This window comes from Anopheles merus, chromosome 3R, assembly GCF_017562075.2.
Source record: "Anopheles merus strain MAF chromosome 3R, AmerM5.1, whole genome shotgun sequence".
NCBI classification, from domain to species: Eukaryota; Metazoa; Arthropoda; class Insecta; order Diptera; family Culicidae; genus Anopheles; species Anopheles merus.
This window is the reverse complement of record NC_054084.1, coordinates 34380887-34394570: the sequence shown is the minus strand read 5'-3', so window position 1 is coordinate 34394570 and position 13684 is coordinate 34380887. Positions and strand designations below refer to the sequence as shown.

Sequence of the window (13684 nt, the reverse complement as noted above, 5' to 3'; positions counted from 1 at the left end):
CAATAAAAAGCTTTATTTTTCTTCTTCCTGCGCACAGGATGTGACGCTCTGCTCGCTCTGATCGGTCAAACAAACGCTTGGATTGAAAGGGGGAAAAAAGGTTAAAGGTTCATTTCTGTTTCGCAAATGAGAGGCAAAAAAGCAAAAACAAAGGCACACAAAGGCAACACACACACAAAAAACCTCCCGCCCAAAACTATTCGATTTATATGCATTAGATAAGATATGTTATTAGCTCTTTAGTTTACGAGAACAAATACCAACAGCAAGCAAAAAAAGGAAAATAAAAACACACTCACAAGAGCGCAAGGACAAACGAAACCACACCGCATGAAGTTCCCCATGATCCTCTGGCTCGTCTCTCAACCGACACCACACAACCACAAAAGGGCCATTTGACGCCTCGAGGGACCCGATACATATTCACGAAACCCACCCGAACGGCTTGCTGTGTGCCCCATCATCCCTATACCATGCCCGTAGCCACGCTCACTCACTCACTCACTCATAATCTTGCCCTTGTGCTGCGGTATGCAAAAACGACCGAACGCTCCAACGTGTCGAGCCCCGTACCGTACTACCGGCTGATGACGATGATAGGTAGAGAGTGTATTTATGCAAATTGTAGGAAGGACGCTTAATTAAGCATCGAGTTTCATAACCCGGGTCCGCTCATAATGGGACCTCTCACTGTCAGCTCACTCTCGGGGACGGGGACGGGGGGGGGGGGGGGGGTCATACACCGAGAGTTAACGGCCGGTTCCGCCATAATCAAATGTGCATACGTAAAGTACGGCGGAAAGACACTGTTATCCTTTTTGATGTGTGCCCGCGCGCTTCGGTTCGATTGCGATGCGATGGCAGAATAATATAATTTGTGTGCAGCATTATTCTATCGCAGACGCAGCCCAAAAGCCTTTCCGCATTGCAGTGGGCGAACAGTTTTTATCACGCAAACGGGGGGCGGAGAAGGAGATGATTACATTCCACGCGTGATAGCACACTTGACATTATGTAAACACCGAATGCCTATTTTCCGATGCTAATAGAAGAAGCGCTCCTGCTGCTTGTTATCTGCCGTCGTTTCGTGGCGTGATGCCACTCGAGCTCTGGGGTGTGTTTGTGTTATGAAACAATCAAATATTTATCCGACTTACCCACTGTCACACTGTGTCTGTGTCACTGTTTCGCAAGTAGCTGTAAATAAATGATACACTTAAGGGTGAAAAATGAAAAACACAGGAAGCATCACGATAAGCATTTCTCGAACGGTGTACCACTTTTGTACGCCGAAGCTTCTTGTTGGACGAGTTCGACCTTCAAAGTTCGATTGATTTTGTTGCACACATAGACACACACACCTGAAAACTGCACACAAAACTCCCACTATCAGCCCGGTACAGTTTGCCGCATTTTCCAAACCCCGATCCATGTTTCTTTTTGCTGTTCAAATTCATGCCGGCATGAAACGGCTGGCCAAATGCAGCAATTCCTCTCTATATATATTTTTTTTTGGGTGCCGGTTGGAGCTGGCAGACCTTTCCACCACGGTGCGGTAAAAGTCTTCCAATACGCTTCGATTGGCAGTCAACCAAAAGCATCTGCCGCTTGCAACCAACACGCCACTGCAGCAGGCGAGAGGGAGATTAGTTGCACTGAAAACGGTGCGCGTTCATGTGGGTCGGGCCGCTTCAAATCCCGGCTCGGAATCGAATCGACGCTTGAAACGTTTTGTAAAATATTCAAACACACCTCGCCGGAGATTTGCCTTGTGTGTGTGTGTGTGTGTGTGTGTGTGTGTGTGTGTGTGTGTGTGTGTGTGATGGTACAGATGTTTTTCCGAAACATGATGGCACACACCAAGTCTTTTCGCCAATTCTGTGTGCCGCAGAAAGCCACGTAACATGGCATAACTGGAGCGTTTATAGTTCGGTCATTTTTTTTTTGTCTCCCTTTCGATTTTGCTGGCTGACTTTTCCACTGATCACCATCCAATCACGTCTGCCAACCATTGAGAAAAGCTTGACACGAAGCCCCGGGATGGTTGAACGCGCCGGGCTGAAGCGTTCGTGGAAATGTACTGTTTCATTGGGGATTTTGGGCCGGCTGCCAAAATGCACACCTCCCCTGCACCAGGGAGCCGTCTTGAACCGCGTTTGCTCAACACCCTATCGACACCATCGATCAGTGTGGGCATGTGTGTTGTGTGGGCTGTTTAGCCGGGAGTTTAAGCTACATTCGTAAGCAGTACGTACAGCAATTGGGTTGAATAATTGAGATTTTACGAGCAGCAACATTACCGCAAGACATGTGCAAGTGGCGCAGCTATGCAATTGGATTGCAGTTTGAAGGAGGTGCTAACAACGACGATTTTAAATTGTATTTGGCATCAACAACTCGTAAAAAACGGCTTGATACCGATATTTTGCCAACTTAAATGTCAACCCCAATATAGGTGCAAGCTTTAGCTTTAGCTGTGTTAAGCTTTAGTAATTAGCTGTGAAATAAGAATCAAAATTCGCTAATACTCCATTTACTTTACATAGAGATAATGTAGTACATCTTAAACAGAACGGCCTTTTTGAATCGTTTCTCCAGAATAAAAGAAAAAAGAACTACATCTTCAGGAACCATATCACCCATCATGGGTTCAAGGAAGGAGTCTAATTCTTAGTGCCGCAACGACCTACACGGTCCTACCAGCCAATGCAGGATTTCGAGACTTATTTTTATTACCACGCTTGCTATAAAGTCATTCCTTGGCTACGGAGGGGGCGGTCCATATGAGACTTGAACCCATGACCCATGTTATTGTGTCTGCCACATTGCCATTGCCACAAGAAAAGATAAATATAGTAAATGAAATAGGATATAATATGGAATAAATAACTAATAAATTCACATTAAATGCACTGAAAAAAAAAAATATTTATCATTTCAAATCGCACAATTGAACTATTACTACATTTCCCTATTTTTTTGTGTTATCGTGCATTCTACAATTTAAATTTATTTATATTGTTTTTTTTTGCTTACCATAAGTAGAGAACTTACTTATTGATTTATGTAAATTTAAATTTATGTATACCAAATTGATTTTGATTTTTAAATTTGTTCATTTATGTAAATTTAAACAAAAACGTATCATATAGTAGAGCAGTAACATAATCTGAGGATTATATTATCATTCAATTCATTATTAAAGAATGTTGTGGTTTTTTATGGAGAAAATGTTTGTCAAATCGCAAATATCAAAGGAAATGGAACAAACCTAGCAAGAACAAATAATATTAAAACATTTACTTTACTCTATAGTACTGCTCTCAAAGCGTGTAGAATAAAACCCACTCCAGTTTGCCCTCCAAAACCCCAAAGCAAAAGCAAACAATCGCCAACAATAAAGTAAATGTGATCGATATTTAATCTACCGAACACCCTCTCCAGACAAATACCGTACTACCCACGTGTCCAACGCCGTACTGCGAACTGTCTTCGTGAAAATCCGCCGTCAATCAAGCAGGATTTGTTGCAAAAATCACCTCCCCTCCCGCGATTGTGTGTGAAATGGGGCGAAAGCGAATGAAAATCTGATTGAAATTAATCATACCAAAACCCCCCGGCACTGGCGTGCCACTCACCGTCACCGGCGCGCGCTGTATGGCTTCCAGCTGTGGACGAATTAAACACCTCCCGCAGTAGGTGGTTGGTTGCAACCGTTCTCAACGGTTGCCATTCTGGATTCGGCACTGCATTTCACCCGGGTGCATCCTTGACACATCGCCGATGGGGCCAACAATCCCAGGTTGCATTGAAGCCGAGCGTTAGCGCCGTTAGCGCACACCGACCGTACCCCGTTTTGCTATCGAGAGTTGCAGTGCCGCTGCTACCTTGTGACCTCCAAACAAACGTTGCACCCGAGCAGGTCGGCATGGATGTCTATTTGGAAAACTGTGCGACCGGTTACTGTGCTCGCTAGTTTGCCGTGTTTTCTTCGCATCAGGTCTCTTTCTCCCTTCCCCGGTGAAACGATGTAACTACGATCGCTGCGAATGCACGAAATGAATTCGCCTTGGCAGAACTTATTTTAAGCCACACACACACAGGTTCTAGATCCCTATCTCTCCCCTTGCGGCGTTGCTTTGTAGCTGCCGTGTGGCCGAGTTTTTCCGCCATAAAACCACCGAGCGATGCTAACGAAGGTATTTTTGATGCTTTGCGTGAGTTCAGCGAAACATGCAAGCTGGAAGTTTGCAGCAAGTATTCTAGGTCTTTTTTCGTAACATCTTGAATGTGAAACCTCCATTAGCTTTTGTTCGGATGGTGAAATGTGGTTTTCATCGATTAGCAGCTCGTTGAGTGATCAGCTCAGTTACGAGACACTTGTTGGTGTGCTCGCCCGGTTTCCGGAAGCATCGACGGTGTCTCATAAATCGATGGCCATTACTGCCATCGCTGCCAAACAATGTCTGCTCCAGCTCTACCGAACCATTGGAGAGCGCCTTCAAAAACTCCTCTGAGCTTGTTGCGTGACTAATGTGAATGCATGAAGGTGTGTGTCCCCGATCGGGGAGTAAGGAGGTCCCCGGTGAGCTGCTCAATTCCCAAATTTAAGTCCTCATACACACCGGCTTATATTGGCTGTGGTTCAAAATTGTGGCACAAGATGCTCACTCGACAACGGCGCTCCAGAGCTTAATGCCCTGTATACCCTTGACATTGACAGCTGAACTCCAGCAGAAATGGCCTTTGCGCTTCTCCAACCAAAAGCGTCGCTAATTGAACGCCCGGCTTGGATGAAAACTCATAAACACGTGGCGGCAAACCATTAACGCGAGTTGTCAGGCATTCGGCAGCAGGTGATATTTGCAGTTTTTAGGAGTTTTCTTCTGATATCAAAATTCCGCGCGCTTCATTTCGCAATTCAACACGTATCCCGGGCCCGGTGGGGCTGGCGTGACTAACGATGTAAACGATTGCTTATAAAACATACCCATCGGCACGCAACCCTTTTGTTGAATGGCATGTCGTGAAATGGGAAGTTTTTTTTTATTTCTTCAGAATCGGGGGAGCGTTTTGGAGATGGGGTGGGGTGGCAAATGATCTAGATTTCATTCCAAAGCACACTTCTCCAAAAGGAAAATATGTGTGTGTCGTCAAGTCACGAAGTCATGTCATGCTCGAGACGTCTCCCGATCCCGGCTTTACTCTATATCCATCACATGCCTTTTATTTGAATGCAGAATTGGGAGCGTGGCTGGAGCAAAAAACCACCTGCCCAGAAAAGGAAATCAAATTTCCTTACCGGCACCTAAACGCCGGGTTTTGCTTTTTGTGCATGAGCCGTTTAGTACCAAACGCGCAGAAAAAAAGGCAAGAGTAAAAAGACAACTACACCATCAACGCGGGAAAATGCCGATGATGGGGCAACTTTAATTAAAAAGTTTTTGTTTTCACCGTAACCTTCGACATCCGGGTTTTAGTAGCAGGGAGATGAGCAGGAGGACGAGGAAGACATCTGCAATCAAATTGCGCTTCTGTGTATCCACCACCACCAGTAGTAGTGGCACGCTTAACATGCAGAACACAAATTTAATAACGAAAGCTATTGCAAAACATTCAACTTTACGTGCGCTTTCTTTAATTTTGCTCTCTATAGCGCGGTTCTCGCTCTCTCGCTCTCTCTCTCTCTCTCTCTCTCTCTCTCTCTCTCTCTCTCTGTAAAAAAGAAGTTTATTTAATAAAGAAAAGGAATCCTTCAAACAATCCCACAACAACTTTCACAATAGAGCCAAATCAGAAACTGCTGCTGCTCTGCTGTCTGCCGTCCGTATCAGACCATTCAGCTTCAGCCCGCCAGTACCATTCGATTAATATGTTATGTTGTGGCCGTGGCCGAGGAAACGTTGCTCCTTTCTCTGTTGCTTCCTTTCTTCGTGAAAAATGTTATCTTTTTTTTACCCCGGGGGTAGTAAATAACGGGCCGACGAGGCTTCAACCAGTTCAATCACTCCCGCCTGGAAGGTTCCTGCTGATCAACCGACTCTTTGTATCGATGAACCAACCCACCGCATTACGCTCTCCGGGAAGGACGCGGTGGGGATCTTCCCCACTCTAAATGATAACCTTTTGCCCTTAACTATTCCCTTCGGCCAACCATTAAGCAAAGCCCCGTAAACTGTTTGGTGGTTGGGGTTGGGGTCCTAAATTGCCGCCCCGGGGGCGATGGTGAAATGAAGGAAAACCTGATCGGAAATTTGAAAGCATTTCCAAGAAAAGCCACTCGGACTCGGCCAGTGCCACCGACAGCGCATCGATCCGGCTCCCATCCAATCGGAACAAGAAAGCTTCAAGTGTGTTTCGACACGATTCGAACCTTCGTTCGTAGCAAATCGATTGGAACCGGAATTTGATATGGCAGAACAGACCCTTTTTTTGTTGCTGTATCAATAGAGAAGGAAGGAGAGGCGTGCGGCAAAGTACATTGTACACACGCTTCGATTCCGAGTGTCCTTGGCATACCCAATGGCCCGTAGCAAAACGGCTCACCATATGGTTTTGAAATAATAGTTTACTAACATTACCATTTCGGCAACGTGCTCACACAATGGCCACGTGCGCACGGGCCCATTATTGCAACTTAGTTTCACAATAAAACCGTTTCACCACTCACGCTACCGCCCGAATACTTCAACCCAGTTTCCCCAAGCGGGCACATTACTCGGTGTGGAGTGTTTGGTGTGCCATTTCAATTCATATTTTACGATTTTTATGCATCTAATACGTGTGCGCGATAGTGATGTACTCCCTGGAGCGCACCCACGAATCCGATCCGACTCCGATTGTTGTTAGCCCGACTCCAACTCCGGAAAAATTGAAATCACAAATTTCGCCTGGAGTCGAAGTCGCAAGTTTGAGTCAGTTTTAACTCCTTACGACTCCGACTCCGGTCGACTCCGACTCTGGACGACTCTGATTCCGGATGACTTTGACTCCAACGGCGGATGACTCTGACTCCGGATGACTTCGACTCTGGGTGAATTCGACTCCGGACGACTCCTTATAAAGTTTAGTCCTTCGAAAGTTGATCTCGACATTTTTGGAGTCGGATCAGAGACGTCTACGGGGTTTTGCCAGATTTACCCATCACTAGTGTGCAGCGCTAACTGCGGGAAACAACCCACACGGAAGCACTCCACCACGACATAAACAATCGCTCAATTTTTGGACCCAGCCGGCCATTAATATTACTCTCTGTACGTGTGGCTGAGTGTGTGTTGGAAGCAATAAAAATAAAATTAAATTTTATTCACCTTCCTGCTTCGCCGGTCGTGGAACCCATTCTCCGGACACCAGTGCATTGCGCTGGTGACTGCATTTGCAAACGAGCATGCAATTCGCGGCACCAGGTCCACCCACCCCGCCGAGGAAACGGCTTCATTTGCGTAAATTAAATTTCGTAATGCCCATAAAACACGCATTCCTCGGGTGTGTATGCAATCGGTCCCGTGGGAATGTATGCAGGGCAACACATTGTGTGCACTTGCTGTGTGAATGTTTGGCCTCGCGCACGCACTTCCGACATCGTGATGTTGTGGTACACGAACGATACACCGGTATCGATACAACACAGCTGCCCATCTGCAAATGTAGAGCGTCCACCTACGCACCGTACGAAACACGCAAAGCACGAAATGGCTCGAAATATCGTGTGGCATGCCAGCACGTCCTATATTTCTATTGAGCTTAATGCCATTCGTTTTGTGGTTTATTGTACCACGGCACGGTCGGCATGAAACAGAATGAAGCAATTCCCGCCTGGATGGAGCTTAAAAGGGCATACGTGCTACGCGGATTGCATACTGTAAGGCGTGTTTTGGCTATAAGGATGCAAATGGGGTTGCATCTGGCGCGCCTTAACGACTCCATTTCCCATTTGGGCCATCTTGAAGTGTTTTGCTCGATCAATAACACATTCCAAATTCCTAATGCAGTGCCATTTGTCATCCATTTGCAGGTATCTCTACACTCTCGAGCTGTGGAGATCCAGAGCGCCTACCGGAGCTACCGCCGGGTGATGAACAGCGTCTTCAGCGAGCTGCCTTGACTCTACAACAGAAACTAATACTTCGCGAGTGGCTTAAGGAGCACCGGCTGCAGCATCATTATTCCAGGTAAGCCGGCCAACACGCTGCAAATGTCTATTTGTGGTCAACAAAACACAAATATATTGACTGCTTTCCAGATTGGTTGCCATCGAGGTTACGGCACTGGAAGATGTGTACTGGCTGGAAGATTCCCGCGCCAGCCAAATCCTCGGCAAGGATTGGCCGATCTGGTCGAGCGCGCGCCAAAAACTGCCAACCTCCAAAGCCAACCTGGAAGCCTTAAAAGCCGACCTGTGGTCCACGGTGGTCAAGTCCAGCCAGCACCAGGATGCCTGGACCTGGGGCGGCATGCTCGTCGTCTCGGTGTCCGTCGCCGGGCTGGTCACGCTGGCCGCCATGACGCAACCGTCCCTCGCACCGGAAGCACGCCACTCGCTCCTGCAGTACGTCACCGGCAAGTATCTGCTTCCCGCGAACTGCAAGGTGCACTGGGACTGGACCGAACCGGCCCGGGTCGGCGGCACGATGTGCTTTACCGTCCGGTTCCATCAGCGCAACGGCCAGGCCTATCCCATCTGTGATACGGATCAGTTTTTCGTGGAGGTGACCGAAGGTACGCGCAAGATCGTCACGATCAGCGAGCTCGGCTCGCCGACCGATCCGAACAACGCCAACATTGCGCGGGTCAAGTTTACCGTGCGCACCGCCGGTCAGTACAAAATCTCGGTCCTGATCGGGTCTAGTCATATCGCGGGCAGTCCGTTTACGAAAACGTTCGCCCCTGGGCCGATGGATGCCCGTCGGTCGCGTCTGATCAGACCCGCCAGTACGGTTGTGTGCTGTGCCGGTGCACCAACCTTCCTGCATATTGAGCCGCGGGACGAGCACGGCAACACGTGCCAGTTTGAGGCGGACTGTGACCCGATCAAGGGCTACAGCATCGACATCTTCGATCTCTACGGTAACCATAGTGATAAGTTTGGCAGTGCGGTAACGTTCTCGTACGATAAGGTGAATGCGCGCATCAGCCTGACCGCTCTGTTCCCGGAGCCGGTGTGCCTGCGGGCGGTGGTCGCGTACGAGACGCAACCGATCCCGAACGGGGACTTTGACATTATTGTGCTGAGCAGCAGTGATACGACGCTGGTGCATAAGAATATTGCCTCACGCAAGCACAACATCTGCTACGAGGCGAAGCTGTTCAGCATTTATGGGCAGCAGCGATGGACCAAACCGCGCAAGGTGTTGTGCTATGTGGGGCCGAAGCAGGTCACCATCAAGGAGATGATCCTGAAAATCATTCCCAAGCGTATAGCGACGTTCCGGCTCTGTCCTTCCACTAAAGTGAGTCGCATGCTTTTTTTTTTTTGGGAACTTAGGTCCTAGTGCGAATTAACGCTTCTCTTTATGATTACAGTTCCACTTTCTTCCACCATCAACCATTCAAATGAACAACGGGCACGGTGCCATCTTCATCATTGACGATGGCTGTCAGCCGAAGATCGAGCTGGCGTCCAAGGAGCGCAACGTCATCGCGGCCACCTTCACCCACTTCCTGCTGAAGAACATCGGAGGATCGGAAACGTTCAAAGACAAGCAAGACTTCTTCTACCACGAAGTGCGACTTGTACGCCATTCCATACAGGCAGACCTTGCGTGCTTATGTTAGTGTTTTCTTGTTGTTTGACTCTGTCTCATTCACAGGTGCGCAAGTTCCATTCCAACTACTACCACGAGAAGCTATCGCTGAAGGTGCAGCGCGACAAGATCCTGGAGTCGAGCATGAAGGCGACGAAGAACTTTTCCGTGTCCGATTGGTGCGGCAACTTTGAGGTTACATTCCAGGGCGAGCAAGGTAGACTGCAGCAAGAAGAGATCTTGAATTTCCGATTCCTTATCCAACTCAATCTTTTGCTCCTCTTCTTCCAGGCATTGATTGGGGCGGCCTGAGACGCGAATGGTTCGAACTGGTCTGCAGTGCCCTATTTGACCCCCGTGGCGGTCTGTTCTGTACATTCCACGACAAGCGGCAGGCCCTGGTACATCCGAACCCGAACCGGCCGCCCCATCTGAAGCTAAAGCACTTCGAATTTGCAGGCAAGGTCGTCGGCAAGTGTCTGTATGAGTCGGCACTCGGTGGCACCTACCGGCAGCTCGTACGAGCACGCTTTTCTCGCTCCTTTTTGGCACAGCTCATTGGACTACGAGTACACTACAAGTACTTCGAGCAGGACGATCCCGATCTGTACCTGTCGAAGATCAAGTACATCTTGGAGACGGATCTGGATACGAGTGAAAATCTGGAGCTGTACTTCGTGGAGGAGATGTACGACCAGAGTGGTCAGCTGCAGAAGACTGTCGAGCTGATCCCAAACGGAGCAAAGGTGCGGGTTACGAACGCAACCAAGAACCAATATCTGGACGCGTTGGCCCAGCAGCGTCTTTGTAATAACGTCCGAGAGGAGATCGACAGCTTCCTGAAGGGATTGAACGGTATCATTCCAGATAATTTGTTGAGCATTTTCGACGAGAATGAGTTGGAGGTAGGTTTAAGCGTTACAGTTAAGCGTTTCGTGTTTAAAAATGTCAGCCTAATAACTCTGTTTACTTCTGCTGTTTAGTTGCTACTCTGTGGTACCGGCGAGTACTCGATCGCAGACTTCCGGGCGAATCACATCATCAACGGAGGTTCGGCCGAGTTCCGCCGCGTTCTTGGTTGGTTTTGGGCGGCCGTCGGTAACTTTTCGCAAACCGAAATGGCGCGTCTACTTCAGTTCACCACTGGCTGCTCCCAGCTACCTCCTGGAGGCTTTCAGGTAATGCAGCCTTCACGTTTTTCAAAGCGATGTAATTTAAAAATAATATCCTTTTTTCAATTGTTTCAGGAACTGAATCCTAGGTTTCAAATTACTGCAGCTCCTACGTTTGGTAATCTTCCAACGGCTCACACTTGGTATGATAACTTGAGAAGTCCTTAAAAGTCTAGCAAGATCATTGATCTCATTTCACCTTCCTTTTCAGTTTCAACCAACTTTGCCTGCCCGACTACGAAAGCTACGAGCAGTTTGAGAAGGCACTCATGTTTGCCATCAGCGAGGGCACCGAAGGTTTTGGCATGGTCTAACTGGTGGACGCGTGGTTTGCAAAAGAGTTGCAGTACACCGGAAACTGGCACCGCTATAATCCGCTTTCTCTTAGGTGCCAAATATTCCCCGATGCAGTTGTGTTGTGTTTTGCCCCCTGTTTATCTATCTATCACTCTCTTCTACCAATGATACTACTACATTCCTTCACCGTATTGTACCCGTTTAGTGAACAGAGCTTTAGATCATCTCGCTTCGACAACAATCCCATACGGTTCTGTGCCAAATTCGTACTCCTAGTTGCATTTACGCGAAGGTCAGATAGCGTCCCTCGTTGCCTTTAGGGGAAATTGGAATGGGAGAAGTTTTGGAAAAAGATACCAGAGACACACCTGGTTAGGGCATCAAGCTCCATCCGTTCAGTAGCGTTCGTTTTTTGTAACAATTCTAGTGCATACAGATACAGATAACCACATCCACACGCATCAACCGGTGTGCGCTTCCAGTAGGGGCCTCGTTGCAAAAAAAAAAAGTGTGCTGCACAATACGTATCCGTTCGATGCTTCTGCTGTGCGCTTAGTCGTTGCGTTGAGTGCAATAGTGTAGTCGAAGCGTGTAGCACATAGTTTGCGGAGGTCATCGGCCACTTCATTCCATATCTTGCGTCTGCGTCACAAGTATTGTTCTAGCGATCATTCAACTCCAAATAATCCCAAAAATATAGCCTCCAAAACCACAACCTTCACACTCTGTTCGTCGGCTGGTCGATCTGCAACTGGAATGCAAGCAAAACATGCATGAGATTCTGTGATACTTAAGAAAAGCAAATCGCAACTCCAATGGAACCTTACTCTGGGTACCGAACCAAAACTATTACAAACAAAGCTCCCGTAAAATTCTAATATTTAGAAAATTTAAATCCTCTGCACTTGCGAGGATCGAAAACCGAGTGCAGATTCAAAACATACATACAAAGTTATCCAAAGACAGAAGATGAAATCATCAACAGAAAAGGCGAAAAGTTAATTTGCCCATTTTAAAACATCAATTCCAGTTAAATCCACAGTAAGAGCAGAGATATCAAAATGCAGACTAAATACCTAAAGCTAATCATAAAAATTGTCAAACACATTTGTTTACCAACCTGTCGAAGAAGGGCTCCGCGTTAGTGCCTGGTGTCTTGCCCAGGTCGGGATGAGGTCGGCAGAGCGAAAGAACATTAGACCACATACAAAGCTTTTAATTCGAGTTCAAAATTTAGCTGTTAAATATTTAACCTATGTAAACCAAATGGAAACCAATAATCTATATAAAGTAAAGCCACACAACATAAACAAATTGGAAGAAAGACACACAGAAACACAAGTAGGGCCTATAATAGAGTAACAAAGTCGAGCCAATGTAGGACCGATCGATGGGAACATTTTCGAACGATCTTTTGTGTTACCATATTAGGGAAAAAAAACCTGTCAGGAGCAACAACAAACAAACACTTTACAAATTCATCGTGTAAAAGAGCGGAAAATAGGAATGCTCTTACTTAAAGCAACAACCCTTCTATCCATTGCGATGATGGTCAAAACGTGATCGGAAGTGAGATTTTCAAATTGCGGATCGATAACGGTCGATTATTTGTAATAATAATAACAATAAAAAAACAACTCCAACACCAGTGCAGCATGCAGCCAAGCAGCTCGCGCATCCAAAACCCCAACATTTTGCCACCGGTGCGCTTAGCCATTTGCGGGCGTTTGTGGGAGGACGAAAGAAGAAGACGGAAGGGTGTGGATGTAGGGCGAAGATTTGTCCGGGCGATTGAGATGGGCGTGTTTTGCATGACTTTGGTTCTGGGTTTTTTCGTGCGACGACCGTCTCGGGTTTTGTCATCACTAGTAAGCAATAAAGTAGAGATATTTGTGCGCTAGTTGTGTAGAAAGTGTTGCAAGGATGGGAAAGGGAAAGAGCAACAGCAAATAAACCATATTAGATGAAAGCAGTCTCTTAGGTGTCACTCGCAGGAACAGGAGGAAACCAATTGTCATCAGCAATGAAAAAAAACAACAACAAAACACTGTTTCGCATAATGAAGTGCAATAAATATTAGTGCATAATCGAACGGATTAGGAACCAAGGTCTTAGGTTGTTGAAGTTTTGTTTGTACCGACGTTAATAATATCACCTGTGAAATTTACGCACGATTTATAATGTGATTAATTTGCTCTAGTTTGGTTCTTTAATTTAAGCCTATTGTCATCATTCGTTTCATCAATAATTTGTTGCTTGAATCCCAACGGCTTCTATTTGGCGTAACGTCTTATGAGGACATGCCGGCTTGTACAGGCTTTCGAGGCTTAATTCATTACCACGAAGCCGGATAGTCAATCCTTGCTACGGAGCAAAGGTGCATTCTAGGCTTGAAACCATGACGGGCAAGTTATTGAATTGTTCGAGTTGACGACTGTATCACGGAACCGCCCCAACGGCTACAAATCGTAT

General features: G+C 46.9%; 1 protein-coding gene across 6 annotated transcripts in view; it reads left to right on the top strand.

Annotated features, from left to right (window-relative positions):
• Positions 1-13314, top strand: part of LOC121598113 (apoptosis-resistant E3 ubiquitin protein ligase 1-like) — a 30605-nt gene extending 17291 nt beyond the window's left edge. For 4 of the 6 annotated variants that reach the window (XM_041924695.1, XM_041924699.1, XM_041924697.1 and 1 more), the window contains 8 exons: positions 8015-8171; positions 8243-9449; positions 9523-9732; positions 9810-9960; positions 10035-10648; positions 10727-10921; positions 10991-11058; positions 11127-13314. In XM_041924695.1, coding sequence (XP_041780629.1) covers positions 8015-8171; positions 8243-9449; positions 9523-9732; positions 9810-9960; positions 10035-10648; positions 10727-10921; positions 10991-11058; positions 11127-11229 — 2705 coding nt within the window. In that variant the 3' untranslated portion in view covers positions 11230-13314. The remainder of the gene's footprint in view (positions 1-8014; positions 8172-8242; positions 9450-9522; positions 9733-9809; positions 9961-10034; positions 10649-10726; positions 10922-10990; positions 11059-11126) is intronic. The other 2 variants (XM_041924696.1, XM_041924700.1) reach the window with 1 other exon arrangement.
• Positions 13315-13684: the final 370 nt, after the last annotated feature.